General features: G+C 50.6%; 11 protein-coding genes across 11 annotated transcripts; 4 read left to right on the top strand and 7 right to left on the bottom strand.

Moving 5' to 3' along the window:
• Positions 1–24: 24 nt before the first annotated feature.
• Positions 25–2,496, bottom strand: VC83_07464 (uncharacterized protein; the record flags this gene model as incomplete). Its single annotated transcript, XM_024471034.1, has 3 exons — positions 955–2,496; positions 426–902; positions 25–346 (listed from the first exon to the last, which is right to left on the bottom strand). Exons 1-3 carry the CDS (start codon positions 2,358–2,360, stop codon positions 25–27), a joined length of 2,205 nt encoding a protein of 734 aa, XP_024321392.1. The 5' UTR covers positions 2,361–2,496.
• A 57-nt stretch (positions 2,497–2,553) lies between these two features.
• Positions 2,554–4,583, bottom strand: VC83_07463 (uncharacterized protein). The gene is made up of 3 exons (XM_024471033.1): positions 3,964–4,583; positions 3,446–3,901; positions 2,554–3,386 (listed from the first exon to the last, which is right to left on the bottom strand). Exons 1-3 carry the CDS (start codon positions 4,339–4,341, stop codon positions 2,601–2,603), a joined length of 1,620 nt encoding a protein of 539 aa, XP_024321395.1. The 5' UTR covers positions 4,342–4,583; the 3' UTR covers positions 2,554–2,600.
• A 373-nt stretch (positions 4,584–4,956) lies between these two features.
• VC83_07462 (uncharacterized protein) lies at positions 4,957–6,446 on the bottom strand. The gene is made up of 6 exons (XM_024471032.1): positions 6,102–6,446; positions 5,887–6,033; positions 5,731–5,832; positions 5,539–5,682; positions 5,423–5,482; positions 4,957–5,369 (listed from the first exon to the last, which is right to left on the bottom strand). The coding sequence occupies exons 1-6, from the start codon at positions 6,147–6,149 to the stop codon at positions 5,133–5,135; spliced, it is 738 nt and encodes a 245-aa protein (XP_024321394.1). The 5' UTR covers positions 6,150–6,446; the 3' UTR covers positions 4,957–5,132.
• A 147-nt stretch (positions 6,447–6,593) lies between these two features.
• On the bottom strand, positions 6,594–9,382 carry URE1 (Urease; the record flags this gene model as incomplete). The annotated part of the gene is made up of 6 exons (XM_024471031.1): positions 6,594–6,914; positions 6,972–8,648; positions 8,697–9,071; positions 9,131–9,157; positions 9,217–9,303; positions 9,362–9,382. 6 exons carry the CDS (start codon positions 9,380–9,382, stop codon positions 6,594–6,596), a joined length of 2,508 nt encoding a protein of 835 aa, XP_024321453.1.
• A 677-nt stretch (positions 9,383–10,059) lies between these two features.
• Positions 10,060–12,093, bottom strand: VC83_07460 (uncharacterized protein; the record flags this gene model as incomplete). Its single annotated transcript, XM_024471030.1, has 5 exons — positions 10,060–10,121; positions 10,186–11,602; positions 11,655–11,724; positions 11,926–11,950; positions 12,090–12,093. The coding sequence occupies 5 exons, from the start codon at positions 12,091–12,093 to the stop codon at positions 10,060–10,062; spliced, it is 1,578 nt and encodes a 525-aa protein (XP_024321452.1).
• Positions 12,094–12,748: 655 nt separating this feature from the next.
• Positions 12,749–15,258, top strand: NGG1 (Transcriptional regulator). Its single transcript, XM_024471029.1, has 2 exons — positions 12,749–13,430; positions 13,543–15,258. The coding sequence occupies exons 1-2, from the start codon at positions 12,908–12,910 to the stop codon at positions 15,030–15,032; spliced, it is 2,013 nt and encodes a 670-aa protein (XP_024321362.1). The 5' UTR covers positions 12,749–12,907; the 3' UTR covers positions 15,033–15,258.
• Positions 15,259–15,397: 139 nt separating this feature from the next.
• Positions 15,398–16,493, bottom strand: VC83_07458 (uncharacterized protein; the record flags this gene model as incomplete). The annotated part of the gene is made up of 2 exons (XM_024471028.1): positions 16,131–16,493; positions 15,398–16,006 (listed from the first exon to the last, which is right to left on the bottom strand). The coding sequence occupies exons 1-2, from the start codon at positions 16,329–16,331 to the stop codon at positions 15,398–15,400; spliced, it is 810 nt and encodes a 269-aa protein (XP_024321363.1). The 5' UTR covers positions 16,332–16,493.
• A 222-nt stretch (positions 16,494–16,715) lies between these two features.
• Positions 16,716–17,163, top strand: VC83_07457 (uncharacterized protein; the record flags this gene model as incomplete). Its single annotated transcript, XM_024471027.1, has 2 exons — positions 16,716–16,842; positions 16,961–17,163. The coding sequence occupies 2 exons, from the start codon at positions 16,716–16,718 to the stop codon at positions 17,161–17,163; spliced, it is 330 nt and encodes a 109-aa protein (XP_024321437.1).
• A 5,498-nt stretch (positions 17,164–22,661) lies between these two features.
• On the bottom strand, positions 22,662–24,390 carry VC83_07456 (uncharacterized protein). The gene has a single exon (XM_024471026.1). It carries the CDS (start codon positions 24,357–24,359, stop codon positions 22,725–22,727), a length of 1,635 nt encoding a protein of 544 aa, XP_024321406.1. The 5' UTR covers positions 24,360–24,390; the 3' UTR covers positions 22,662–22,724.
• A 654-nt stretch (positions 24,391–25,044) lies between these two features.
• Positions 25,045–26,298, top strand: VC83_07455 (uncharacterized protein; the record flags this gene model as incomplete). The annotated part of the gene is made up of 3 exons (XM_024471025.1): positions 25,045–25,425; positions 25,511–25,735; positions 25,795–26,298. 3 exons carry the CDS (start codon positions 25,045–25,047, stop codon positions 26,296–26,298), a joined length of 1,110 nt encoding a protein of 369 aa, XP_024321445.1.
• Positions 26,299–26,782: 484 nt separating this feature from the next.
• Positions 26,783–27,448, top strand: VC83_07454 (uncharacterized protein; the record flags this gene model as incomplete). The annotated part of the gene is made up of 1 exon (XM_024471024.1): positions 26,783–27,448. The coding sequence occupies one exon, from the start codon at positions 26,783–26,785 to the stop codon at positions 27,446–27,448; it is 666 nt and encodes a 221-aa protein (XP_024321515.1).
• Positions 27,449–27,496: the final 48 nt, after the last annotated feature.

The following is a 27,496-nucleotide window of genomic DNA, read 5'->3' as shown; positions in this document are numbered from 1 at the left end:
AAATGCTCCTCCGGTATCTACACCTCAAGCACCCTCCTCATCCTTCATTCTTGGCACAAAAATAACCTCCTGCAAAACCTGCGGACCTAGCCCCTTCGTCGAAATACCAGTCTCAAACACGCTGCTTCTCACAATACGCATCGCGAGACTCACCATCTTCCTCGCAAAGTCGGCGTCCTTGTCGTCTCCAGGGATGAGGGCGGGGTGCATACGGTTCACGCGGCGCCTTGCAGCAGACCGTAAGGGGTAGTCCGTCGGCCAGACAGCGAGCGTGCGAGTTGTCATGAGTGACATTGCGGCAGTAGTTTCGGGGTCTGAGTCGAAAGTAGGGGTTGTGCTGTGGAATCTGCGGGGAGTATGAGTTAGAGGTGGAGTGAGTGAATAGCAAAGGCGTCTCGTTCTTCAGACAGAGATAGGGCACTTACTGGAGTAAATCCTCCAGCCATACATCCAGCCCATCACTCAGATCGTTGTTCTCGGAGTGGTGGACCATCAACACGCACCACGTCCAAACACATAGCATCGCCACCCCTCGGCCGTTATCCAGCATCTCGGCAAAACTGCAATTTCTCGCCGACAAGTCCTTCACGCTGACATCCTCGCCGGTACCGGCTTCGGGACTCGCAGAGAAGCCTAGATAGGGTTTAAGAGTGTCCTCCGGCGCCATTGACTGCGCTACCGTGTTCCAGACCGTGGGGTGGTTGGCTTTTAGGTAGGGGAATGCCGAGCGGACGTCGATGATGGGCGATTGGGGCCATTCTGCGATGGTATAGTCCTCGGTGTCATCCTTGACCTTGAGAGTCTCTAGGTATGCATGTAGCGCCTCGATAGCACCGCCCAAGGTCGCCAACTGCCCTGACCGGTACTGTTGCGCAACGACTTCAAACTGAGCAGCTGGATCCCTATTTATGTCAGTCAGAGACCATGATTCCAGGGCCACAGGAAAAACTCTACCCTAAATCGTTCCCCGCCTCAAGAATTCTTCTCTTAGCACTCCTCAGCTGCGCCAGAAGGACAGAGAGCGCACAGAGCGCGTTCCTCCCCATAAAGTTATACAGAGATGTCTCTAGATTCGACTCAACGCTGTATTCAGGGTTCTCTTGTAGGAACTTCTCCTCCCGCTCGTTCGCCACCAGGATGGCGAGTGTATCGATCAGTCCCTCTTCAAAAACCCGGAACTCCTCCACCCTGTTATCGCCTTCCCTGGCGGGATATGGTCGACTTCTGACATGGAATATCCATTTCTCACTTGCGCCTCCTGGCACCTTATACCCATGCTTCTGAGCCCCCCAAATCCGCCTCTTCTCCTCACTAGGACACTTGAGCTCAATAGCCACATCATCATTCCCCGGTATACAAAACCCATATCCCAGCAACAACTCCGTATTCCCCTTCGGCGCATAATTATTAAACACCTGCTCCCCCTCCCCTATCGCCGCATCCGTGATAATGCTGAAATCCTTGACCGGTCCCTGCGCATTCACGAACCACTCCACCCACGCTTTGGCGTCATGATTCGCAATATCCAGCAGCGGAAAGAGAACCGGGTACGGGCCCTCCTCTGCGATCTTCTCGCGCCAGCTCGGATACCCATCCACCGGCTGGTCCAACACATCGCCGTACACCTCATCCGGGATCAACTTCGAGACAAAGCTGCGACTACTAAATATAGTCGACGCCCACTTATACAACTCCCACGTCCACTCCCCCCCCAACCCCTCCATCCCCTTACTCCCCTCCAAAACCCCCACTCCCCCTTCAAACTCCCCCCTCCACATCCCCTCCCTCTGCGCAATCGCCGCCGGTAAATTCGTCCCCCCCAACCATCTCCTCGCCTCCTCGGGGTAATAAAGCGGCGTAGCGAGTTTATGAGGTTCATCGGGCTGCGGGAGCGAGCGGATATACGGAGCCCAGTGTGAAGAGCTGCCACGGAGGTATTGCTGTATGAGGAAGAAGCAGCCGATCACTTTTGGCTGTTGGGTGGTGAGGAAGGAGGCGGGGAGGGGGGGGGAGTGGGAGGGGAGATCGGGGAAGGCGGAGAGGGCGTTGAGGTAGGAGAGGGAGATGGGAAAGGGGCAAGAGACGATGCGGGAGCGTGGGGGGAGGGAGGTGGTGGGGGATGAGGTTGTGATTGGAGGGGCAGTGGGTGTTTCTTCCGCGCTTCCCGCGGCGGGGGTTGAAAGTCGACTCTGTTGAAGAGGTTTGACTCTGAGGGATATGCCGAATTCGGGGGAGTGGTAGACTTCGACGTCGTCGTTGAGGTAGGCGCCATGGGATTTGGCCCATCTGACGAGGTCATCGATGGGATTGGAACCCGCGGGTTCGACCCCGCCAGCCTTTGCAGCGTCGTTCCCACTCATAGCCCTATCAACCTGAGGCCCAAAACCGAATACATATTATCATAAAAAAATGTGTCGTTTTCACGTGTCGTCACTGTGCCATTTGCTAGCGAAAATTGAAGGTGATAGTCACGTGTGCTATATAGTAAAAGAGTAGATAATAATTTGAGATGAAATAATTCGTAATATTCATATATAAAATAGAAACTATATACTCATAAATACTAATTAATATGTAGCAGATAAAGGAAAAATATATCCTCAAGATACCGCCGCCCCATTCAGCCTCCGCCCCTCCCTATACACCTTATCCGCTTCCGCCCTCCTCATCTTCACCTGCTCCCTCCTCCCAAACAACCCCAAACACAACGGCGGCACCATAGCCACCATCGCAATCACCGCCTGGAACCACAGCGTACGCTGCATATTCCTCGGGACATCCGACCCCGGCCCTCCCTGCTCCCCATCCGTCAACGCATCGCTGATAACAATAAACAACCCACCGAGCAACTGCCCGCCCGACCATAAAATCGTACTCGTCACCTCCGGACTAACAGGATGCGTGAGCTCAGTCACGTACTCAAGAGCCACAGGGAGGAGTGTGAACGACGCCGCGCCAAGGATAGCGAGAATGGTATAAGGGGCCGCGATGCTGCGAGTAGGCGGGGCCCAGATGAACGCCAGGTATGCGAGGGCGATGAGGGGGACCTGTATTTTGATAGCGAGGAGGAATTTCTTTGAGCGGTCGAGGATGGGGGAGGAGATTGCGGCGGCGACGAGGCCGACGACGATGAGGATCGCGCCGGCGATGCCGGCTTCTTCTTCGGTGAAGCCGTAGGGGGAGAGCATTTGGTTGAGGAGGGAGGAGATGGAGTTGAAGAGGCCGACGTAGACGGTGTAGGGGATGAGCATCATGATGAACTCGGGGGATTTGAAGAGCGTTTTTATGGAGGGGATGATGTCCAATTTATGCTCTGTTGATGATGGTGAGGACGGCGTCGGTGGAGCAGCGGGTATGAAGAAAGATGGGATCGAAGCAACAGTAGCCTGTACTCATTAGCCCTCTATTCCAAGACCCACCGCCCCTGAAAAGGGTCAATACTCACAATAATAGAAATATACAACACCATATTAGGAATATCCCCCTTATTCGGCGCAAAAAACGGGTCAATCAACTGCCCCAACGCTCCTCCCAACGGATTCGCCAGCGTCATCACCGCCGTCGCCGCCACACGCCCATTACTCGTGAACCACTGATCGCTATAGTGCGTCGGTGACGACAGGACGAAAGGCTGCGCGAACCCCGTCAGGACCTGGCCGAACATGACGACGCCGTAGTTCTGGACGCGGGTGCCGCCGTAGCGGATCCAGTTCCCGGCGAGGAGGAGGACGGAGGCGGTTATGATGGCGGGCTTGGGGCCGCCGGTGTGCAGGACGTAGATGGTGAAGGGTGTTGCGACGCAGAAGGCGAAGAGGAAGCCGGTGCTCAGCCAGTTTATAGCTGTCATGGAGGTGTCGAAGTATTCCGAGGCCGTTGTCGAGACGGGCGCAAAGGAGAGCCACTGTTTTCGCATGCAGTCAGTTTCTGCTTCTCTGCAATACCCAGGGTAAAAGGTGAACTCACATCCCAACTAACAACCACATTCAACAGCACCAGCTGCAACAACCCAAACCACCTCCTCTTATAAACCTTCCACACCACCTCCCCCCCCCCCCTCTCCAACAACCCAACCCTACTCCCCATATTCTCCAGCGCCTCTCCCTTCGCACTCGAGTTCATCTTCCCAAACCACCCCTTGCGTCTCCACCCCTTCTTCGCCCCGAGCTCTCCCTCAGCCTTCGTCGCGCCCGACGTCGCAGTCCCGAGCGTCGCGCTGTCATCCTGAGTCGTCGAGGTTTCAATCCGTTCCGCTGCGTCGTTGCCGTTGCCGTTGCCGTTGTCGTCCTTGGCCACCACGGCGTCGTTCTTACTCAGCCCAGGAGCAGCAGCATCTCTTCCCATATCGTCGCGTATGGGCGCACTCGCGCGCGAGCCACAGTAAGCTGATGCGTGCGTCCCACAGTACTCTCTAGTGAAGATTCCCGTTCTCACTGCCAAGCCGTCACAAGATTATCGTGGTACACTCAAACCTAATACCAGGTCGGTCGTCTGCTTCCACAGTCTCACATCGGTCGTAAACAATAACAGTAAGTACACTTGTGTCGTCAGTCAAGAACTCCACCGTCGTCGTTTCGTCAGACTGACTGCTTTAATAGCCCGCACAATAGTACTCGTAGCTTTGGCGCGTGGGTTCCCTCGGCACTAACTACTCCTCACTTTTTGGCTCGGGGGCCAGCCCGAATGGGAAAGTGGTCAGATTATTGGATTGTGCAGACAGCCACAATGCGGGGGATAAGGAATCCCTCCTTGGGGCGGCTGGTGGCTCTATTGTTGCAACCTCATCTTATATTAATGTATTTACTACAAGTACTGTAAGTTACAAGTAACTTATAGTAAGTGGTCGTACTGTTCAAATCTCACAGGCTTCACATGCAAAACACAACGGCCTTATCAAGCGACAAGAAAGTCATGAATTGTTTAAGCATTCTACTGCAGAAAGAAAGCATTTTGCTAATCCCAAACGCCATTCCAAACGCCATTCCAAACGCCATTCCAGACAAGAAGCTGCTATTCGACCAAGTCAATCCCATACAATCGCGGGCTTTTTACCATGCCCAATGCCCAATTTCCTTGCTATTACTTCGCTTATCGCGTCAACTCCAGCCACGGAATTATGAGATAAACGACGTCCTTTACTTGGGATCCTTTTCCTTGGGTCCCCTCACCTTGGGTGGTGCGAGTGGAGTCTTTGGTGCTTCCTTCTTGGGCGGATAGTTCGCTGGGCAGCCTGAAATGATAACGTTGAACTGGTTGTCATCGAACTCTTGTCCCCAGATCAAGCCCGAACCATCCTGTCTCGCGCACTCGTAGATGATTCTATATGCGTACTCAGCAATGGTCTGGACCTTGACGTGGTTTGCCTGCGGATTCTTTAATTTCTATCAGCACTGGCTCGTTCAAAATGGCTACATATAGGTCTTACATCATTGCACAGCTGGATGCGAGCACGCTCCGCCTCGTCACAGGCAGTCAAGTCAACGCACTGTATGTGCTATTAGTAGGTGGAATGACGTCCAAATCCCAAGAGAGTGAGCTCACATGGCCATGACCACCGCCAATGACGACAACGGAGCTCTCGTTTGTGGCGGCAAGAGCGCCAACAACGGATGCGAGCTTATAAGCAGCCCAAGTCTCTCCGTACTGGGCAACCGTCATGTCCTCTCTATCACAGACAATCTTGTCCTGCACTCGAACGTCAGAATTGACGTGGCATCAGGTGGGACCACTGACCTGTGGGGCCATGGAAGCCTTGACCTTCTTGCGGCGAACGAGGCCTCCAACGTGGTGGACCTGAGCATCGCGAGCTACTTGGACCATCTCCGTGCTAACCTCCTGCACAAACGGGAGTCAGTGACCGACTCAAACACGTCCGAAGAAGAAACTTACCTTGAGGTTGCCATAGTAAGAGTACACCTCCCCAGCAGGGCCGATTGGGCCAATCCACTCAAGAGCATTGGCAGCACGAGCGGGAGTAGCGGTGTCGGAATTGCGCTCGTTGGCAAGACTGATGATCCCTTGTGGAGCACCGACGACCTACATAGAAGATGATGTTAGAGGAGTGCTGACTCTTCGAACAACGTCGACTCGGGGGCAACACGTACCTGGCTGGCAAGTGCCAAAGCAGTGAGGGAGGCAACACAAGTCTTCATGTTGAAGTACTGTAGAATAGCGATTCTTGATAAGAATTAAGGCGTAGAGCAGTAAGTATGGGAAGCAGAAATGTAGCAGAAGTGTAGCTATGTGTTTGGATGGATGCTTGTAAAAGTATGATGGTGAAAGAAAGAGACAGAGAGAGGATCGCGGGAATGGCTTGGATTAAGTACAGCGAGCGAGGATCGTACCTTCCAATACTCAGTCTGTTGAGAGGAAGGAGCGAAAGGTGCCATCGCACTTGCCAAAATCGGTAGGGAAAGACATCAAGTCAATGTGATGGTGGAGTTAATATAGGTTCGTTGTAAAAATATGCTATAAATTGCTGATATATGGAAATAAATGGTAACTGATCTGGCATCATATCGTCCAACATCAACACATACTCGACGCTATATACCTTACTTACCTGCTACCACCAATATATCGCTTCATCTCCCCTCTTAAAATACGAACACCGCCTGCGTCAGCGGCAACTCTGTCGAAGACTCAGCCGTGCAATGCACGCCATCCGCCTCGACCCTATAATTCTCCGGATCAACATGAATCTTCGGCATCTCAGAATTATGCTTCATATCCTTCTTCCTGACCGTCCTGCACCCCTTCACAGCCTCCACGCGCTTCTTCAAGCCATACGACTCAATGTTACCGCAGTCAATCGACGCCTGCGAAACAAAGAGCACAGATGTGGAAGGAACGTGGGGCGCGAACATGGGGCGCCCGATAACGGGCTGCACGGTCGAGATGGACGCGTTGGGGTCGCCCTGGTGATGGTTAATAAGGGAGGAGCGATGGTGGGGATATGACGTGGTTGCACTTACCATCATGGAATAACTGATTAGACCGCTCTTGACGACCATTGTTGGCTTCGTGCCAAACCACGCTGGGTCCCAGATCACAAGATCTGCTAACTTGCCCACCTCGACGCTACCAAGGAGGTGGCTCATCCCTTGGGCAAGGGCTGGGTTAATCGTATACTTGCTGACATATCTCTTTACTCTAAAGTTATCCGCGTCTGTTCCCTCATCCTCCTTCAAAAATCCGCGCTGCACCTTGTTCTTATGAGCCGTGTTCCAGGTTCGGAGAACGACCTCTCCGCAGCGGCCCATCGCCTGCGAGTCTGAGGACATCATACTGATAGCTCCCATGTCGTGTAACACATCCTCAGCTGCAATTGTCTCAGCGCGAATTCGCGACTCTGCAAACGCAATATCTTCCGGAATATTCTTGCTAAGATGATGGCAAACCATAACCATGTCCAGATGCTCATCCAAGGTGTTCCTCGTGAATGGCCTCGTTGGGTTCGTAGAACTTGGAAGGACGTTGTCATACTCAACTATACTGATGATATCGGGGGCGTGTCCGCCACCTGCTCCTTCGGTGTGGTAAGTGTGAATAGCGCGATCTTTGAATGCAGCAATGGTAGACTCCACAAAGCCAGACTCGTTAAGGGTATCGGTATGGATCAAACACTGGACGTCGTACTCGTCGCACACGGTAAGACAAGAGTCAATCGCAGCCGGGGTGCAACCCCAATCTTCGTGGAGCTTAAGACCACAAGCTCCTGCTTCGACTTGCTCACGAAGAGCCTTTGGATCGCTGTCATTACCTTTACCAGTGATACCGTAGTTCAGGGGCATCGCATCCAAAGCCTGCAACATATCCCGCATGTTGTTCTTGCCCGGCGTGCAAGTCGTCGCGGTCGTGGCAGCTGTTGGCCCGGTGCCGCCTCCGAGAAGCGTGGTGACTCCAGTTGCCATGCACTCAGAAGCCTGCTGAGGGCAGATATAGTGAATATGGGTATCAATTCCTCCGGCTGTGACAATCATCCCTTCGCCGGCCATAACATCCGTGCAGGAACCGACAATCATTCCCTCCGTGAGCCCTTTCATCACATCGGGACTGCCTGCCTTCCCAATGCCGGAGATGAATCCGTTCTTGATGCCGATATCTGCTTTATAAATACCACTCCAATCAACAATAAGGGCGTTGATGATGACAAGATCCAATGAATCCCCATCAGACTCGCCAGTGGCTTGGCCCATACCATCTCGCAGAGTTTTGCCGCCGCCGAACTTGCATTCGTCGCCATATGATGTCAGGTCTTTCTCTACCTTTATCCACAAGTCGGTGTCGCCGAGTCTGATCTTGTCGCCCACCGTGGGACCAAACATGCATGCATATACAGATCTATCAAGCTCGAAGGGCTTGATGTGATCCGCGTCGCCTGCGGGCTCGAGAATGTTTCGAAAGTTGCCCGCTTCAATATTCTTCAAAATCTCATCTGTGCGAGACAAGTCGAAGACCCCCGAAGCGATGTTATTGCCGCCGCGTACGATTTTGCGTCCGGCAATCTCCACTAGAGTTACCGTCTTCTCGTCGCCTGCCTCGAAACGGATAGATGTTCCTGCGGCTATATCCAGTCGATATCCATAGGATCTTATGCGATCGAATTCGAGATGGGGGTTCGTCTCGATAAAGTGGTAGTGGGATCCGACCTGTGGCGCGGTTAGCATTTTATGTTAAGGGCCATTGACTCTTCTTACCTGTACTGGTCGATCACCATAGTTTGTGACCTTGAGCTGGATTCTCTTCCGCCCTTTATTGATCGCGATCTTTCCTTTGACAGCGATGACTGCGCCAGGCATCTTCTCAGCCGTGCACTCCTCATCGTCTGGTACTTTGAATAGGTCCGCGTCGGGGATTGGGAGGAAACTCCCGTATAGCGCCTTGTTCAAATCTCCATCATCGCTGCTAATTGGGGCCTGGACGGTAACGAGGTAGGTTCCCTGGGGAAAGGTGCCTTCGACCTGGATCTGCTTCAAGGTCGACACAACGGCAGGCAGCACGTGTCGCCGCCCCAGCATCGTCGTGCCGATCGACATGAGATCCGCGACATTGTGGTTGCCATCGCGAATGAGCTGTGTAGCCAATTAACATCCGAGATCCACCACACTACGGCGGAAGAAAACATACATACTTCTTGGAGATTGTTGGCAATAAGAGCCTGAGCGGTGTGCAACGTCAGTGCAAAGTCTCAAATCCTGGTCTCATGGCTCTACTTACACACGCTTCAGAATGGTTCAGCCTGACTCCTCGTGCAAGTCGACGCTGGGCCAGCAATCCCAGCTGCGAGATAACGAGCTTGTCGATCTGACAGCTGAGTTAGTAGACGTGTTATGGAGCTAGTTCCTGGCGATGCATCACTCACTTCGCGTGGAATTAAGTGCATCCTCGACTGAGCAGCACAGCAAGCTCCGCAAACTCGAGGTAGTTGGATCAAAGATAGGTGTGAGGCTATGAAGCTATCACAGATTTGGGTCCCAAGTAGTTCAATTCGTCTGACGGAAAATGACTATTCTATGTCATAGCTCCGCCTAAAAGTTGGCAGGGGGGCGGGCGATAAGGAATGATAGGGATAGGGATAACGGGAATCGGGAGACACACAACCAGCACGCGTTCCTTGTGCAACCATGGTAATCCCTATAGGGTAAAAACAGTTATCATATTCCGAATTATCCCATCTCTTGCCCTCAATTTCCGAAGACTTTTGACAGGTTTTTCGTACACTGCATGTACGTACAGTACAACGTCTCCCGTTGGAATCCCTATCATCCCCCCTCAATTCTCATACAGTATGTTCCTGTCCTCGGGAATGTCCCCAGGTGTCAAACCCTCCAAACCGGTCAATGCCGCTGCTCCCAATAATCTACCTACCAACCCAACCCTGGGCTCCAAAGATAAGTGCAAAACACCCCACAGACCTGTCTGTGGGTCGAGCTTGCAGTAAAGACTGGTATCGCAAATTGAACAACTCGCTGTAAATCCTCCATCTGGTATCATGCGCCGCTTCAATCAAGACATAACCGTAAAACATCACTATAATAATTATATGTACCGGCAACCTCATTAGAGTGTCGGGAACACCCTGTGGATAGCCCTTCTCCCTGTAGTTAACGCACGGTCAGCCGCTGTATTCAAATCTCTTAGCATGTGTAGGTGCAATTGACAGCGCATGGAATGGACAATACATACACTTCGGTCGTGGCCGTTCCTCGACCGCCTCCTCATTCGCGACAGTATTACTCATAAGTGCCTGACTCCTGGGTTCCACAATCGCCTGCCTACTCGTTCCTTCCGGGATATACGCCGGGCTGGGTGCACTCACTATAGCCGGAGGCGTGCTGTCTCGCCGAGTCTGCAGTTCTATACTCGAGACATGGTGAGGCCCGCCAATACGCTGGCGATTAACCCAATGTCTCGCTCTGCTTCGCCAGTCGCCTGAATCCGGTGTCTCGGAATTCTCGTCCATGAGCCTTCCTATGCGTTCGCGCCGCACCATCGAGTTGGTGATCACGGGCGGGCAGAACCCTATTGGTAGCGCGCTCGTCTTGCACATTGGGCAGAGAGAGCTGTTCTTGCTCAGGAAATGGTCGATGCATTCCGGGTGGAAGATGTGCCCGCAAGGAAGTTCTCGGACTACAGTCTTTAAAGACTCATAGTCGTCCAGGCAGATGGGGCAGGTCGGCTGGGACTGAGGTTGGTACATTTGCAATTGGATTCTCAGCCCCGTCACTGGTTCGTTGATGACAGGAATGTTGAAGACATGTTCTTCCTTACTTGTGGTCCCCTTTACTCCCGACTCTGGTGGTGCGGGAGTTTCTTCGCACATATAGATGTAAACCGGCATCTTCTGTATGGTTTCGACGGGCACGGTAAGGCGCTTGATGCCAAGAGCCTCCAAGTTGACTTCGCCTGCGGCAATGCGTCGGCGCAGATTTTGTCTCCGTCGGCGCTGGACGAAGTGCACGAAGAATGAGGTCAACATCAGGGCAGCGCCGAGTGATGCTATCGCTATAAGGAGAAAAACCCACAACCCCGGTAAGGAGCCTGACGAACTATCCGTAGCTATCTGTGTGTAAACCCGAACAAAACTGTTGGCTTCCACACCTTTTAAGTCGAGGACCTGTTTTCCAAATGGCACAGACGAGGAATTTCCAGAATATCGACTTAATTGATCCATCAAGGTATTTCCATAGCTTCCAGGAACAGCGTAAACAGGAAAGCCGTGTGCTGCTTTCCATTGACCACCATCATGCATATTCCAAATCGGCGAACTGATTGGTGGCGGCATGACGTCCGTGTTATCAGTTGTGTAGAAAATGAAGGCTTGGAGAGAGACTAGTGAGGCCATGTCCAGGAAGGACAGGCTGCATGTTGAGTTGATCCATGGCGCCAGCGCAATTAATTTGAGGTCTTCCCCCGGAAAGTCTTTCCTCCGACTGGCAAGCGCCGGTATGTGTTGTTTCGACAGGTTGAAGCATGGATCCGTAGAAGCTAGGTCTGGAACATATAACAGCCCCTGGGATCGTCCAGTTCCATCATTGCCATTTGTCGACAATGTTTGTATATTTTGACCTAGGGCGAGATTACCGACGGTGTTTAAATTATCCTAGTGGAGGTTAGATGATTCGGATAGCATCAACAACCCGCCCTCGACTCACAGGAATATCCACAAGAACATCGTCGATGTTGACACCTGTGCTCAGGGTTGCAGGGTCTGTAAAGGCAATTCTAAAGCCCCTAGATTAGCATACAACTCAGGAAGAGACAGAAGGTGGCCAGATGTCTGTATGCCCATCCCAACACAGCGGGTATGACATTGTTGATAGCACCGCAGAGGTTCCCATTGTTCCAGCCAGTATTGCCACAAACAAAGGATCCTATCGCGGCGCCACCGGAATTCGAAGGGGCGGGAAGCAATCCAGTACATACACTGAGATCTTCATAGATTGGGCCGCTGCAAAATGGTTAGCATCTGCTACTTCCGTCATTCCGAAGAGATGACATTGTTCAACGCCCGACTGCTACTCTATACCAGGCGCATAGTATGCGCTTGGAATAAGGCTTAATAGACAACTTAAACAGCGATTACTTACCCATTATGAGCTGAAACCACAGCAGGGTGCGGAGGATGATGTGTAAGAGTGCATCAGTTGTCGAGTGCCGGTTGTGTTGTTGTGTTGTTGTGTTGTGTAATCGCCGTGGAACCTGTAAGCCTTTGGGCCTCTCCTCCCACAATTAACGTCCGTATATATGTAAAAAATACAGACGATGCTCGATCGTTCTGATCTTCACTATTGCAGTGGAAGCGTGGCACTGATGGATTGTGGAGCAGGCGGGGGGGGAGTTTAAGGTCGTCGTGATCTTGAGACGTCGGAGCCGGCTGCGACTTTTTGGAGTTCTTGGCAAAGCTGATATACTGCCCTCATCTCCCAACGCAGTTATATTTCTACTGGCAATCCGCCGCCATATCACGTCCTAATACCAAATATTCTCATATTTCGGACTCGCAGGCAATCTTCTGATAGAGAGTCCTCTAAGTGTTCCTGGCCAAATTCTTTGTGTGACATCACTGTACCCTTGTCAGTAGCTTTTTTTGCGGGGAAGGGGAGTACCACACTTGTACTCTGGAAGCATCGCTGTCTTCAATCCGATGACATGGCAGGTGCATGATGACTAAGGGTCGCCGGCGTGTCATCCACGTGATATGCACCACAGGCGACAAAGAGCATCGCGACAACACGCGCCTCACAAACCCACCACTCTCTGAATCTCCTCAAATCCAATGGCCATTATACCAACGTCCTATAACTTGTAAAGCTGAATTGCATCATATTGCCGTATCTTGGATATAAGGACATAGTCCAGGGCCGCCGCCGCCTCCTCGCCGCAGCTCTAACCCGCCGCCGCCAGAATGCCGCCACATCCATCGGCCCAGAAGGGCACTGGGAAACGCTCAGGGGGACACCGAGAGTCTCGAAGATCTCGCAGCCGTAACACGACGCCGAGCTCTGCGAGTGCCCCAGGCATTCTTGCGGGTACCGAGAGTGAAAGCAGATATCTTGAGCTCACAATGATTCCATTCCCACAAGCCTCATACGACGACATCGTTGACCCCCAGATTGGCTCGTCCATCCCCGACTCCAAGGCCATCGACACAATAATAGACTCAATCAATCGTCTGCTTGATGTTGCAGAAGCAAGAGGAAAAGTTTGTGACCGTGGCATGAGGTTACTCTCTGCTCAACGTAAAGATCAAGTCGAAACCGAACGCAGAGAACAAGAACGTATAGACAGAGAAGCTGCAGACGAAGCTGCCGAACGCGGACGGCAGGCCAGCAAGATGAGAAAGAAGAAGGACTCGAGCAAGATGAAGGAGGATAGGCCATTGACTCATGGAGCTCATGTTCTTGCGCCTCAGGATGGTTCAAAGATTGGTATGTGAATTCCAGTTTTCTGTGGTTGCCCATGCAGCTTGCTGGGTATCACCCATAATATCTTCAAAGGATATTCACCAGCTTTATCGATTAAGAACTAATTGTATTACAGAGGGTGCTCCATCTGTATCGTCAGGAAGGGCTTCTCAGAAGCCAGGTCGGGGCCGGTCGCGGGGTGTGTCGCGTGAAGCCTCCGCTAGTTCTTCTTTGTCCCCGGTCGAGCAAACGACACCACCACCCACAGGCGCGGCTGCTAAGAAGAAAACGTCTGTTCCTACCATCCAGGTTGGCGAAGACTCAAGCAGTGAAGACGAGCACCAACCACCTTCAGCTCCCGCAGTTCCTCACATCATGACCTTTGGTGACGACCCCTGGACCTATCCTGACCCAACTGAATACGAAATCCGCAAAGTAACTCCCGACATGTCTGAAGAAGAGATCAAGAAGATCTATTCCGTTGCGGAATATCCACACGATGACTTGCACGATCTTATTCCTGGCACCCCGCCCGACAAGGACTTCAGCAACGCGAAGCCAGTGAATCAGGTTCAAGCCACTACCTTTGCAACCCACATTGAGGGGTATTTACGTCCTTTCACTGAAGAGGATCTTGCGTTCCTCCGCGACCGTGGTGATAGGGTCAATGATTTCATCATCCCACCTCGTGGCAAGAAGCACTACACTGAGATTTGGGCTGAAGAAGACGGCCTGGCTGACCCGCGTCAAAACCGTGACAAGCTTCCTGCCAACGAGCCACGCGGTTCCATTGAAGACCTCGATGAGGCCACTGCTGAGACAGACGAGATCTCTGTTGGCCCAGTACTTGGACGCCTTTTGTCACTCCTCCGCCCAGAGAACAGAGCCCCACCTTCTGAGCAGAACGCTGCCGCAAACGGAAATGTCGACTCCAACGCCGACCTCGACAGCTCCCTTGGCCTTGACCCTATGCCACTCGATCCACCAGCTGCGCCACTTCCCCCAGCAACCTACATGACTGAATCAACTTCTGAGGGCTGGAAGAAGGCGAACCACCCAAAGCTGGACCACGTGCAAGTCGACGAGCGCGTCAAGCAGGAGCTCCGCTACATTGGCCTCATGCCTGAGAGTGCCGATCCTCAGTACGACAACGGCGAGGACGATGAGGTGTCCGCACGCTTGCGTCTTCTCACCGCCATGCTCAAGGAGAAAGTCATCGAGAACAACGCGCGCAAGGCGATCTTGATGGACAAGGGCAAGGAACGCATGGCTCACCAGGAGTACTCCACCATCCTCGAGGATCTCGACAGCCAGGTCCAAGCATCCTTCTCCAAGCGCACCCGCACCATGGGCAAGAAGACAAAGGCAAAGCGACCAGGCGGTGCTGGAGGTGGGAGTCACGTGGTTTCTCAGGGCATGGCCAGACCGGGCATTGGGGATGCTACCAAGACGCTCATGGAGAGACGCAAGAAGTGGATCGAGAACATCGGTCCTGTCTTCGAGGGTGACACCGGTAGGGTTCCTCGCGCTGCCGATGAGGGCAGCAGCATCTTCACTGATGAGGCCATGGCCGAGTACATGAAGCGTGAGAGGGAGAACTGGGATGAAGAGGTTGATGACGAGTAATGATGCATTTTCAATGGGAGTTTAGGCGCTGTAGATACCAGTCTGGTTCTGCCTGAACACATGAGCATATGGGTACTTTGTTGATGAGGAAATACTACATCCAACGCCTTCATAATAGGTCAGAATAAGAAGGTCAGTTGATTTTATATGCATTTTAAGACTACGTGAGAAACACTTGTGAAACCTATCATAACGATGCTTCTATTAACATGTACATGTGCATCAACAGAGACCTATCATATAAATGCAGCAGTTCATAAGAAATACTTCGATCTCGGAAATCGTATTTTATATTATCAGCAGCCAACCCATTCTATAGTATCTACCCACATTTCCAGACGCCTCCCCAAACACCTATCACCCCCCTACTCCTCCTCATCCTCGTCCTCATCATCACTCCCCTGCATAAACAGCGTCTTCTCCATCAGCGCCAACGTCGCCCTCAACGGCAACCCAACCACATTATCATATGCCCCCTCAATCCTGTCCACCAACAGTCCCCCCATCCCCTGAATCCCATACCCGCCCGCCATCCCCACCGCCTCCCTCGTCTTCACATACGCAGAGATAAACTCATCGCTCGCCGTCTCATCAAACACCACCTTCGTCTCTTCAACCAAACTCTCCATATTATACCCCGGCGCGCGGGCGTCGTCGCGCGGCACAAGGACGCACACCGCCGTGTACACCTTATGGGCCACCTGGTCGCGCAGCATACGCAGCATTGCGAGATGCTCGGCCTCAGAACGCGGCTTCTCGAGGATGCGACCCGAGGTCGTGACAACGACGGTGTCAGCAGCGATGACCATCGTCGGGTCCGGGATAGACTTGAGCGAATTTGCAAGCAGCGTCTGGTACACATCCAGACACTTCTTCTGCGCGGTGCGGAGCACGTAATCGAAGGCGCCGAGGCCGACCTTGTCGAGGTTCTCCGGCTTAGTCGAGGGCGTGATTTCGATGTTCGTGAGCCCAATCTACATGGCGCGTTAGGAACTCACTTCATCTATTGGATTGAGCATGTGGTGGCCCCGGCGGGCGGGGTCGCGGCGAAGGAGCGGCTTGGTGTTGGAAGGAGGGGTAGGGGGTGGAGACACATGCCTGACCGAGAAGTTGTTTCCGTCGCGGGCTCGCTGAAGCTAGGACGACGCGCTTTCCCCGCAGTTGAATGAGGACGGGGATGTCCAAGGGGAAGGGGCCGCGGGGGAGCGGCTTGGCCATTGGAGCGGCCGGCGTGCCGTGCTGGGCGGCGGCGTCTTCGTAGTTTGGAGGAGGCTCCAGGGGTATCTTGGTGTCGGCCATGATCTGTTTCTTTTAATGGGATGTTTCGGCGATGGAAAAGGCTGAGGATTTTCCCTGTGGCGGGTTCGGCGGTCGTCGTGGCACAAGGCTGAGCGAGCTGGTTGGTCTCAGGAACAAGATGGCGCTAGGCTGTAAGGGGACTGGCAGGGTAAATAAAGCCTTGTGGGGATTTGTTGAACTTTCGTTGCATGTGATCAATGCCCCATAACCGCGAGAGTGAACCCCAGAGCGCAGAAGTGGCTAGATGTGCGAATTGGCCTTACGACTGGTCTCCGCGTATACTCTACACCATTATTCCTCATATACAAGGGCATCGCCGTTATGTCCTTAGCGCATGAGTAACGCCCGTGCTACCTTGTTGAGACGAGCGCGAGGGCTGATGCCATGTCGTCTCCGGCCAATACATCACAAACTGGGCGAGAGGCTTCGGCCAACGGAAGCGCAACGAGCAATGTGGACGACAAACCGAGACTTTCAGAGCATGAGAAGAAGGCGAACCATATCGCGTCTGGTGAGTGATGTCTATTCTTGCTTGCTGAGGCCGTGGCTGGCGTAATCTCATCTGCGCCGACGACTGGTCAGGTGGCGCTGCATTTCCGTCGGCGCAACGGCTAACTTGCGATCTACAGAGCAAAAGCGACGTCAGGCTATTCGAGAAGGATTCGACAGACTTACCGAGCTGGTGCCGGGATTGGAAGGACAAGGCAGGAGCGAAAGCATCGTGCTTAACAAGACGGTATCATACATGCGACAACAACTACGAGAACGCGAGCAACTAGTGGAGAGGATTGAGCAACTGGGGGGAAGCGTGAAAGATGGATTCAAAAAATAACAAGATTTGATGATTGAAAGGGACTACGGAGTTGAAACGGTTGGCCTGAACCGAACAGCAAGGGGGGGCTGTTTCTTATATACGTGTTGTATGAATACGGTGGCGGCACAGTGGGCACGGCGTTTTGAAGATATCTACTTTGCTTTCTGAACCGTCAGCATAATTCAAATGATCGTTCTCTACATTATTGAAGGAATTGAACCCGGGAAGCAGGCTGGTGCATACCCCTTTAGAGCCAGCGGGGTGACTGGCGTAGGCATCAGACCGGCAAGAGTTCGGGCGCTCGCTTTGAATTGAACATGAACATTTACAGTACCGAGGATATAGTTTAAGCACCAATAGTATTAAATTGATTGTTTGCATATATTGATCATTTCATTTCCTTGATGCTTAATCGTCGTGACCAAATTTTCGCTTCGCTCAAGGTTGGAGGAAGCGATCCGCGCGGTTTCGCAATATGTAGGCTATAAGTACCACTACATAGTAATTTGTATGTAAAGGTACATAAATCAATCATTGTAAGAAATTATCACTTCATCACTCCCACGCTCACTCCCTCACTCCCACGCTGACTCCCGCTCCCTCTCTCGCACTCACTCTCAGCAGCTTTTAGGGCCCGAATTGGGTCCCGATCTTTTAAGCTGGTTATTAGCCCGGTTTCTAGCCTAGCGGGCTACCCGGGCTTCTTTGGCTGCAAGCTTCTACAGTAGGCTTGAAGCTCGGCTTTCTAGGCCCGAAGCTCGTGAGCGTGAGCAGCTTGGAGCTCACCAAGCCGGGCCTGGCTTCGGCTTGCCCGCTTCTTCGACTTCTTAACCTAGCGCCAAATAGCCCGTAGGTCGTGTTCTTAAAGCTAGCCGCCTACCACAACCTCGTCGGTTCCGGTAAGCCAATTGCAGTAGCTCTCTTTTGAGGGGCTACTAAAGCCCTCTAGAACCTGATGTTTCTAGTACTATAGCTCCTCTTCTACAGCCTGAAAAGTAGAGGGTTTAGGTGTAGAAACCCGTATTAGTAGGGTAGGCATAGTAGGCATAGGCGTAGGCTGTAAGTAGGTGCATAGCTTCATAATAGCTGTATTACAGCTTATTAGCTAGATTATAGCTTTCTAGAAAGCTAAGTCTATTGTAGACTCCTTAAAAGTCTACTTCTGGATTTGGGTGAGATCTCTCATGAAGGATTGTAGGTTGTAGGTAATGTCTATGTCTTGTATAGCTATGAGCACAGCTACTCTATTGTCATGACACTCCTTCGATATTTGTGTCATGACCCTTCGATTCGCTTTAGTCTCTAGTACTTATTTCATTATGTCATTCACTTCACCTGCTTCGCTCACTTCGCTCACTTCGCTTCACTTGCTGACCTAGATCAGCCCAAAATGACTACTGGCTTAGGCTCTCTTGTTATTGGCTCGCTTCACTAGGGCTCACTTAGCTAGGGTTCAGTTAATTAGTGCCTTCGCTTATTTGGCACTAGGGATTTTTACTGTTATATAAGCACTTATTGCTCATGTCTCTTATTGATCTTTAGCTAGCAAATTATACACTACTTGGCCTTCTTGCAATTCCTCCTGCTTCAACTTACTTTGCATTCCCTTACTTCGAGTCGAACCACTTCGACCTGTTAGTCTCACCACTTGACCCCTGTGGTATAAAGTATATGCTTTGGAGCCTGAACTACTATACCTGGTCCTACTGCTTCGAGTATCGAAGTCTTCACATTATACTTCGGATACTTCTGCAGACTCGAAGGTCAGCCTCAGTTCGAACTGTCCTTACATCTATGCTTGTAAGGATCCCTCTCCCTCAGTGACAGAAGGTATCTGAGTCGGACAAGTTACGGTCACGTGGTGAAGAGTGAAGGCAGGTTAGCCGAGTCGGACCCATTTCGGGTACTTAAGGAGATTGACCCAATGGGGGTTCCTCTCTTCATCTTTTTTGTATCCTTCGTAGTAGACCTATAGGATAGCATCCGTTTAGCCTCCGACTCGCACTCTCATATGCTATTACTGTGAGTTAGGTGCCCTGTGTCCTTACAATGCTAGTACTTATAAGGCTAGAACACTCCTATGTCTAATGGCTGAAAAATGTGTGTGAGATGTGAGGGAAAGGTGTATATAATGATGTTATGTTCTTCTACTACAATGACGAAGTCATGGCTTGTATGGCTTACATGAGAGTTGAGTAGTAGAACCTTCATATCCTCTAAAGCTGTATGCTTTGCAAAATGCTCTAGCCACTAAAGAGCAAGCTGGCTATTTAAAAATCCAGAGTCTGAGAGTAGTACTAGCTCTGTGCCTTTTGAGGTTCGTCGTTACTAAGAATCCATATGATCACAGCTTATAGCCGCTAGCAACTATAGGAACAGGCAGCTATAGTGGCCACTAAGATTACAAGGGATCGCTAAGCATATAGCTGCATATAATAATGAATAGCCTCACCTTCTTCCTTCCTTTCTTCTTCTTCTCTCTTTAGATTTAATATAGCTTACTTTATCTAGACTAGCATCATGACCTCCATGACTATCGTAACATAATATTGAATCTTGTTCTAGGACAATGTAGTAGTCTGCATCTTAGTAAGGGGGGAGTTCATCTACAGCTTGCTTCAAGAACACATCAAGATATTTATAGAACTCTAATACACGCTTAAGCCACTAAAGTCCATGTAAATTGCTTGTCTATCCTTTTGAATTTGTAGAGAAGTGCCACTTATTTAGTACATTTTGGCTTTGAATAACGTGCATGTATAACGAAAGTGCCAAACAAGCGAAAGTGCCAAAATCATGTGTCATACTGACATTCGTTGCACTCAGTTTGCTATCAAACTCAAGAGCAAACTTGGAAATCTCCTCCTCAAACCTACAAGTCACTATACATATTTTGGCTTATCACACCAACAACAAGAGCAATACTACTCAACGATTGCTACAACCATCTATGATTCATTACACGTCATCGCTCCTTAGTTACTGGGCCAATATTACCACATAGCATATCTCTACAACCCTCTATGATTCATTACATGACATCACTCATATTACCACATGACATATCTCTACCAACTAGAGGCCTAGGAGCATGAACGATAGCTCTAAAAGCTCCTACAAACCTCTATGATTCATTACATGTCATCGCTCTTTAGTTACCCACAAGATTGGTTAAGTTATGACATAATTTGTCTGTGACATAATTTGTCTATGACATAATTTGTCTATAGGGGTACTCTGACCTTGGACCTCCTTTTACTTCCTATAGGCTACGAACCTAAGAGATGGTTCTATGGGATTCTCTTACATCGACTACAGTTACCAAGCCTGATAAGTCATGGAAAGTCTTGGAAAATGAGAGAACTACATTCCTTTAGCATAAATAGGATTGCCCTTTCCTTAAGAAAGGGCAAGCAGACAATACAGTAAATCGACTATCACATACTTCCACGTCTTTTCCAAGCTTCCAAGCATTGATCTTGTTACTCCTTGTTTCTGAAAAGTCAGTGAGGTGTTAACCTCTGACTTACCCCTGAGTTCCCAGACTCAACATTTGTTGCAACTTGTCTGAACCACTTCACTACATCACACACCTGATTGAATGCGTTGTGGAATAGTCTAAGCTACAACCCTTTGGCTCTGTTTTCTAAGACAGTGTGTTGTCTTAGTAAATTCATCCCTTCCTTGGGTGGCTAGATTCTCACATCTGGTGCACCCACCATTACATCATGCGGTAACCAACCCCCCCAACTAAATGTTAAATTCCTCCACAACAAAACATGCGCCATAAAAATGATGAAAGCAAATTAGTGCTAGCTATCCAAGCTATGCAAAGCGACCCAAATTTGCGCCTTCGAGTTGCAGCTAGGATCTATTCCGTAGACCACCGCAAGCTACGTCACCGTTTACAAGGCATACCTTCACGACGCGATATCCAAGCCAACTTACGGAAATTAAGTAACCTAGAGGAATCAGTTCTTGTTCAGTATATACTTGACTTAGCTGCTAAAGGGTTCCCTCCTCAGTTGTCTATTGTTGAAGATATGGCAAATCGACTACTTGCAACACGCGACGCGCCACGCGTCGGGTCACGTTGGGCTTCAAACTTTGTTAAGCGCCATGTAGAGCTCCGGACACGCTTCCAGCGAAAATACGACTACCAGAGGGCTAAGTGCGAAGATCCAGAAGTCATTCGTGGCTGGTTTGAGCTTGTATGGAACACAATTCTAAAGTATGGCATCAACAATGCAGATATCTACAACTTTGATGAGACTGGGTTTATGATGGGCGTCATCTCAAGCGCAACGGTAGTAACGAGCTCAGATGGGCGGGCAAAGGAAAAAAAGGTGCAGCCTGGCAATCGGGAATGGGTTACAGTAATCCAAGGCGTTAGTTCTCAAGGTTGGGCAGTGCCGCCATTTGTCATTGTGGCAGGTAAAAACCACCTTGCATCTTGGTATGAGAATAGCGGATTTCCAGCAGATTGGGTAATCACTGTTACTGCAAAACAATGCTAATTGATGAATTATTTGCGATGCACCCTTTGTAAACTGGTCAACAGCTGCATAGATTGAGGTTGGAGAGCTATTTTGATGATGCGCAATTCAGTTTTTAATGAAAGTAGACTGTGATACAGCTTCAGTTGGGTTATTTGGTGTCTGAGAAACCCATGGTTGAGCGGTGTTTGGGCGAGAGGTTGGAGGTGTTGGCGTCTTAAACCTAAGGTCAAGTGTAGATATTACACTCTTAGAGCTAAATGGAAGAAGCCCAGCACCTCGGAACCCTCCCTGAATATTGCTTTCTGTCATTGCAATGTTAAATGCAGCATGGAAGGCAGGAAAGAAGTCATCCTTAGTAATGTGAATAATATGAGCCCGCATCATATCTTCAATTTGCCGACCGTAAGCTCTCTTTAATGGGCCAAAACAGCCAACATCAAGTGGTTGGAGTATATGGGAAGAGTGAGCAGGCATACAAAGCGTAATAATGTTGTGTTCTTTGCAGTACTCCTCAAACTTGTCTGAGTGGTGGCTCTCATGACCATCAAGGACTAACAAGCGATAACCACCAACACTCCGGGGCTTTGTTGAATCCAATCCATACCTCTCTCGTTTGTTGTCCACCCAAAACCTGTGACAGGCAAATGAAGTGCTAAGCAAGCGCCGGAGAGCTAAAAAAACACGACTACAGCAAGGAGGATCACTTAGTCAACAGGTAGCACAGGAGCTACAGGATGAGAGGGACGTTGTGCAGCAAGTAGAGCAAGAAATAAGGGCAAGTAGTGGTCGGAAGCCAAGGGAAGAAACCCATGCACGTCGCTGTGGCAAGTGTGGTGAGACTGGACACAATGCGCGCACTTGTCAGATTGTAATAGACAGGTCTGAGGAAGAGGACTCCGAGTAGTTTTAATTAATTTTATATTGTTGTGGTGGATTTATCGCAATTCTTATGGGGTAGTCGCGATATTTTGGCACTTTCGCTTGTTTGGCACTTTCGTTATACATGCACGTTATGCAGGGGTAATATTTATATAGTATTGTACAGTATTATCATGCCGAGGCTTATTTGTAGTACACGCCTTATTGGTAGGCTTGCTCCAGTTTAATAAGAATGCTCCGTAGCTGTGCAGGCGTCACATTCACCTGTTTAAGCTCACCTTCCGTAAACTCCAGTGAATCGGCATCGGCATCGGCGGAACTCAATGGGTCCGAAGAGTTCTCGCCCTTAATGGCACGCAGGAGCTCTTGCTTAATCACCTTCTGTGATCCGGACACACCTCGGAAGTCCACTGTGATATGGCGCCCGTCATCGACATTGCTCTTCCCTACCACAGCAATGATGCCGTAGTGCTTCCTCATGGCCTCGGAGATCTTCTTCTTCACAGAGCGCGACGTTGTGTCGAGGTCGACTCCAAACACGGGGCTATGCATGCCGCGTGCTTGAGCTTTGGTTCCAGATTTCGGCATCCCCTGGATTTCATTGATCGCATCCGAGGCAAACGCTACCACGGATGGGTCGTCGTTGACTGTGATGACCATGACCTGCTTAGTGTTGAGCCAGAACGGCCATCGTCCGTTGTAGTGTTCAATAAGAAGAGCCATGAAGCGTTCCACTGATCCCAGGACGGCGCGGTGAATCATGACAGGCCTCACTGGCCCAGAAACAGCGAGCAGCTCTGGGTCTGTTGTAGTTAACCCCTTCTGCTCGAGTTCAGGCGCGGGTGCCGTATACTGCAATTCGAATCTCTTCGGCAGCTGGAAATCCAGTTGGATTGTGGCTGTTTGATGCTCCTTTCCGTCTGAATCCTTCAGGATAATATCAATCTTCGGGCCATAGAAAGCGCCGTCTCCCTCATTGACGCCCCAAACTTGCCCACTTGCATCAAGCGCTTCTCGCAGCGCTGATTCCGCACCATCCCACTCCTCCGCGGTCCCAATATAATGATCCTTAGGTCGTGTAGATAATGCCAGCCTATACGGGCCCAGTTTGAATGTTTCGTAAGCCATCTGAACAAAGTCCAGCGTCTTAGAGATCTCCTCAGCAACCTGAGACGCCCTGCAGAAAATATGCCCGTCATCTTGGTGGAAGCGGCGAACTCTCGTTAATCCACTCAAGGCGCCCGATATTTCGTTTCGGTGGAGAGGGCTGAAATCCGAGAATCTTATCGGTAAGTCGCGGAAGCTTCGTTGTTTCGAGGCGAAGAGTATGCAATGCCCGGGGCAGTTCATCGGTTTGAGGCCGAACTCCTCGTCCTGGCCAACCTGCTTGCCCTCGACCTCCCCTGAGGCCCCACGGCTGGTCACCGAGAACATGTCCTCTGCATAATTCTCCCAGTGCCCCGATTTCTCCCATAGGGACTTCTTATATATGGTCGGTGATATAACTTCCTGGAACCCAAACTGTGCATACTGCGCTTTCAGGAACGAAGTCAATCGGTTGAATATCCGCGTGCCATTGGGCAGAAAGAGCGGTGATCCAGGGCTATATATCGAGGTTATAAATAGCTCCTGGTCAATAGCCAGTTGTCGATGATCGGCTGGGGGTATTGGTGGATCGGAGACGGCTTTCACCTTCGACTTCGAATTCTTTGCCGGCTTTGCGTCGCAGGAGGAGCAATAGGCCTTGTAAATGTTAGGCTGCTGCACCCTCCTTGCGTTGGCACATGGCTGCCGTGAGCCATTCCGCAGTAACTGTATGGCTCTCGAGGAGCGCATCACGAAATACTCTGAGCTCCAACCACAGAAGATCCCACTGCTGTCGGCGGTCGCGTCGAGTCGCAATAATTTTGGGCAGACCCCTGTCAGAAGTCACGTGATGGGAACATAGGACCCCTGGCTCGTGACCTTGACCTTGGGGGACATGACACCTCAAGAAGTCACTCGCCGCTTCTCGGTGGCTGGTGGCTACATCCTGCAAAGTACTATCCAAATGGTTGGTTGAGGTAACAAACAGGGAGGCCTATGGTTATATTTCTTCCTAAACTCTCCCACATCAAAACCTATTTACTCTCGTTTACGAAATTAATTTCTTTCTGCATTTGTGGTACTCCTAACTAAAAGTTGACATCTAACTTATCTTGTTTGGCTGGTATCAATCAAAATCTATGACGTAGGCACTGGAAGCTTGGGCCAACAACATAATGTCGTAGGGAACGATGAGAACATCATTACTTTTCCCATCCATCCTCCACAAAATATATAGCTTAGTCTTTTGCAAAGTAAACATCTCAAATCTTTGTTATATATATAATTTAAAACCTCCCAAAGATACCAATCCACTTTGAGTGTGTACAGTTTGAAGCTTGTACACTTTTCCACAATACTCTCGATAACGTAGCATACAGTGGGCGGGGTAACTTACGGTAAGAGAGAGCATCATCGCAAGCTTCCGCCCCTCAATATGATCCGTACCACAACAGCAGCTCGACCATTTTCTCGAGGACTCGCAAATGTAATTTCTGCGGGGGCTGGCTATGGCCCAGCTATTCGCAAAGCCAGTGTCACATCACAGCTCCACTCTCTGGCAGCGAAAAGGCCGCAGGTCGCCGTGCCGCAATTTCGGCCCGTCCTTATCCCCCAGTTGCGATATGCAACGAAGACGGGAGTTCCGAAACATGATAAAATTGACGTGGCGGCCGAGAGGAAATTAGGATCGAAGCAGCTTGAAAGTCATCCAGAGGCTGTAACGAGCGATTCAAGCGTCCGCCAGGTCTTTGAATCCAGCCAAGCTCCGATTGACGAAGAGGACAATGAAGTGCTCAGGGGGGTTAAACAGGATCTTGTAAGTTTCATCCTTTTGCCCTCGGCTAGCATAATTGATTTCCGAACGTAAACTCTTGCTTTTGAACATTGCCTAACTTCCATAGAATACGATTAAGGACTCCTTCGCTCTCCGTGAGGTGCCTCGAGAATCTTACTACCTAGGGGCTGCTGGAACACTGCCATATATGGCTACGTCTCTGGCTACATTATATCTGAGCTATGGCATCAACCATGCGCCCAAGACTGGGTCGAGCTTGTTTTTCCCACTCGAAACGGCCCAATACTACTTGTCGGTTTTGGAGCCAATCCAGATAGGCTATGGTGCTGTGGTAAGTATTATAAAGAAGATGTCTGTAGTCCAAGTTACATCCCAGCTAATATTCCCCAGATCCTCTCCTTCCTCGGTGCAATCCACTGGGGCCTCGAGTACGCCCAGTACGGTGGACACCAAGGAGGCTACCGCCGCTTCGCCATCGGCTGCGCCATGCCCGCCATAGCCTGGCCAACCATGCTGATGCCACTCGAGCCAGCTCTAATAACGCAATTCCTCGCCTTCACCGGGCTCTACTTCGTCGATTCCCAGCAAGGCGTCCGCGGTTTCGCCCCGTCATGGTACCCAACGTACCGCTTCGTGCTTACATTCATTGTGGGCATCAGCATCGTTGTTAGCTTGATTGGGCGCGGGCAGGTGCAGTTCGTGGGATCGGGGCAGCCGACTCGTGCTGAGAAGTTGAGGGAGCTGAGTGAGATGCAGCCGGAGGCGAGGAGGGAGGAGGAGGAGGTTAAGAGCCAGAGGAAGGCTGCTGAGGCTGCTGAGGAAGAGAAGAATTATGAGAGCAAGGCCGAAGATAAGAGCGAGCAGACTGAGAAGGAAAACAAGGAGAAGAGGTAAAATAATGGTAAGTTGCTGCAAAACCGGTATTTCTGGTAACTGGACGATGGTGCCTCTTGTCCGTTCGTCTTGAACTGTATATCATTGTAACAGTTCTATTATCAAGCAATCTCTATTTCTATAGTCGTGTGAGCTATGCTATACGCTTTAGTTTAAAATGTTACTATTTATACAAGTATACTCAAAACAGTTGTGGATTATAATGTTACGCACGATTGCGGAGCCCTACGGAGTCAAGCCGTTACTGTGGGATTCAGTCGGATTATTAATGCCAAGCTCTGATACAAAAAGGCCACGCGGAGTCGAGCGGTTATCGTGGGAGTTGGTAGGATTATTAATACTAAGGTCTGATACAAAAAGGTCATTGGCCGCTGCTGCAAATGAATGAATGCTCAGAACAATCACAGCAAGTCTCGTACCAATAGCTTCATTCCCGAGACCATTTTATTCCCACTTGATCTCGTGACAGCATCATACAAACACCATGTCCATCGACGAAGTCTTAGAAAAGGCCGCTCAAGATGGCACCATTCCTGGAGCCGTGATGCTCGCCACAAATACATCCGGTAAGGCCTGGCGACCCGTACGCAGTGCAAGTGGAAAAACAAAAAAAATAACACTTGGATTGACAGGCGATTTCAACTTCAAAAAAGTTATTGGCAAAAAATCACTCCAGGCTGGCTGCGACGACCCGCTGCGACTGGACTCGGTCTTTACTATTGCTTCCATGACGAAGCTGTTGACATCAATCGCTCTCCTGCAGCTGCACGAGCATGGAACCGTCGGGCTCGACCAAGACGTCTCGGAATATGTCCTCACCAAACAGTCCATTCTCACCGGCTTTAGCAAGGACGGGACGCCGATCCTCGTCAAGCGCGAGAAAGACATCACGCTGCGCCTGCTGCTCACCCACAGCTCCAGCGCCAGCTACAGCTTTATGGACCCCAAGCTGCAGCAATACGCTCAGTACACCGGCAAGTCAGTCACGGAAAGCAGCACCATCGATGACATCTTTGACTGGCCTCTGCTCTACCAGCCAGGCGAGGGCTGGACGTACGGCGCCGGAATTACCTGGGTTGGGAAGGTGCTCGAGAAATTGACGGGCAAGTCTCTCGAGGAGTACATGCAGGAGAACATTTTCAACCCCTAGGTATTTCCCGCATCACCTTTTTCCCCAAGGCCAACGCCGCGCTGGAGG

This window comes from Pseudogymnoascus destructans (genome assembly GCF_001641265.1).
Source record: "Pseudogymnoascus destructans isolate 20631-21 unplaced genomic scaffold scaffold_20, whole genome shotgun sequence".
Taxonomy (NCBI): Eukaryota; Fungi; Ascomycota; class Leotiomycetes; order Thelebolales; family Thelebolaceae; genus Pseudogymnoascus; species Pseudogymnoascus destructans.
Note: the sequence above shows the minus strand (reverse complement) of the source record. Positions and strands in the feature narration are given on the sequence as shown.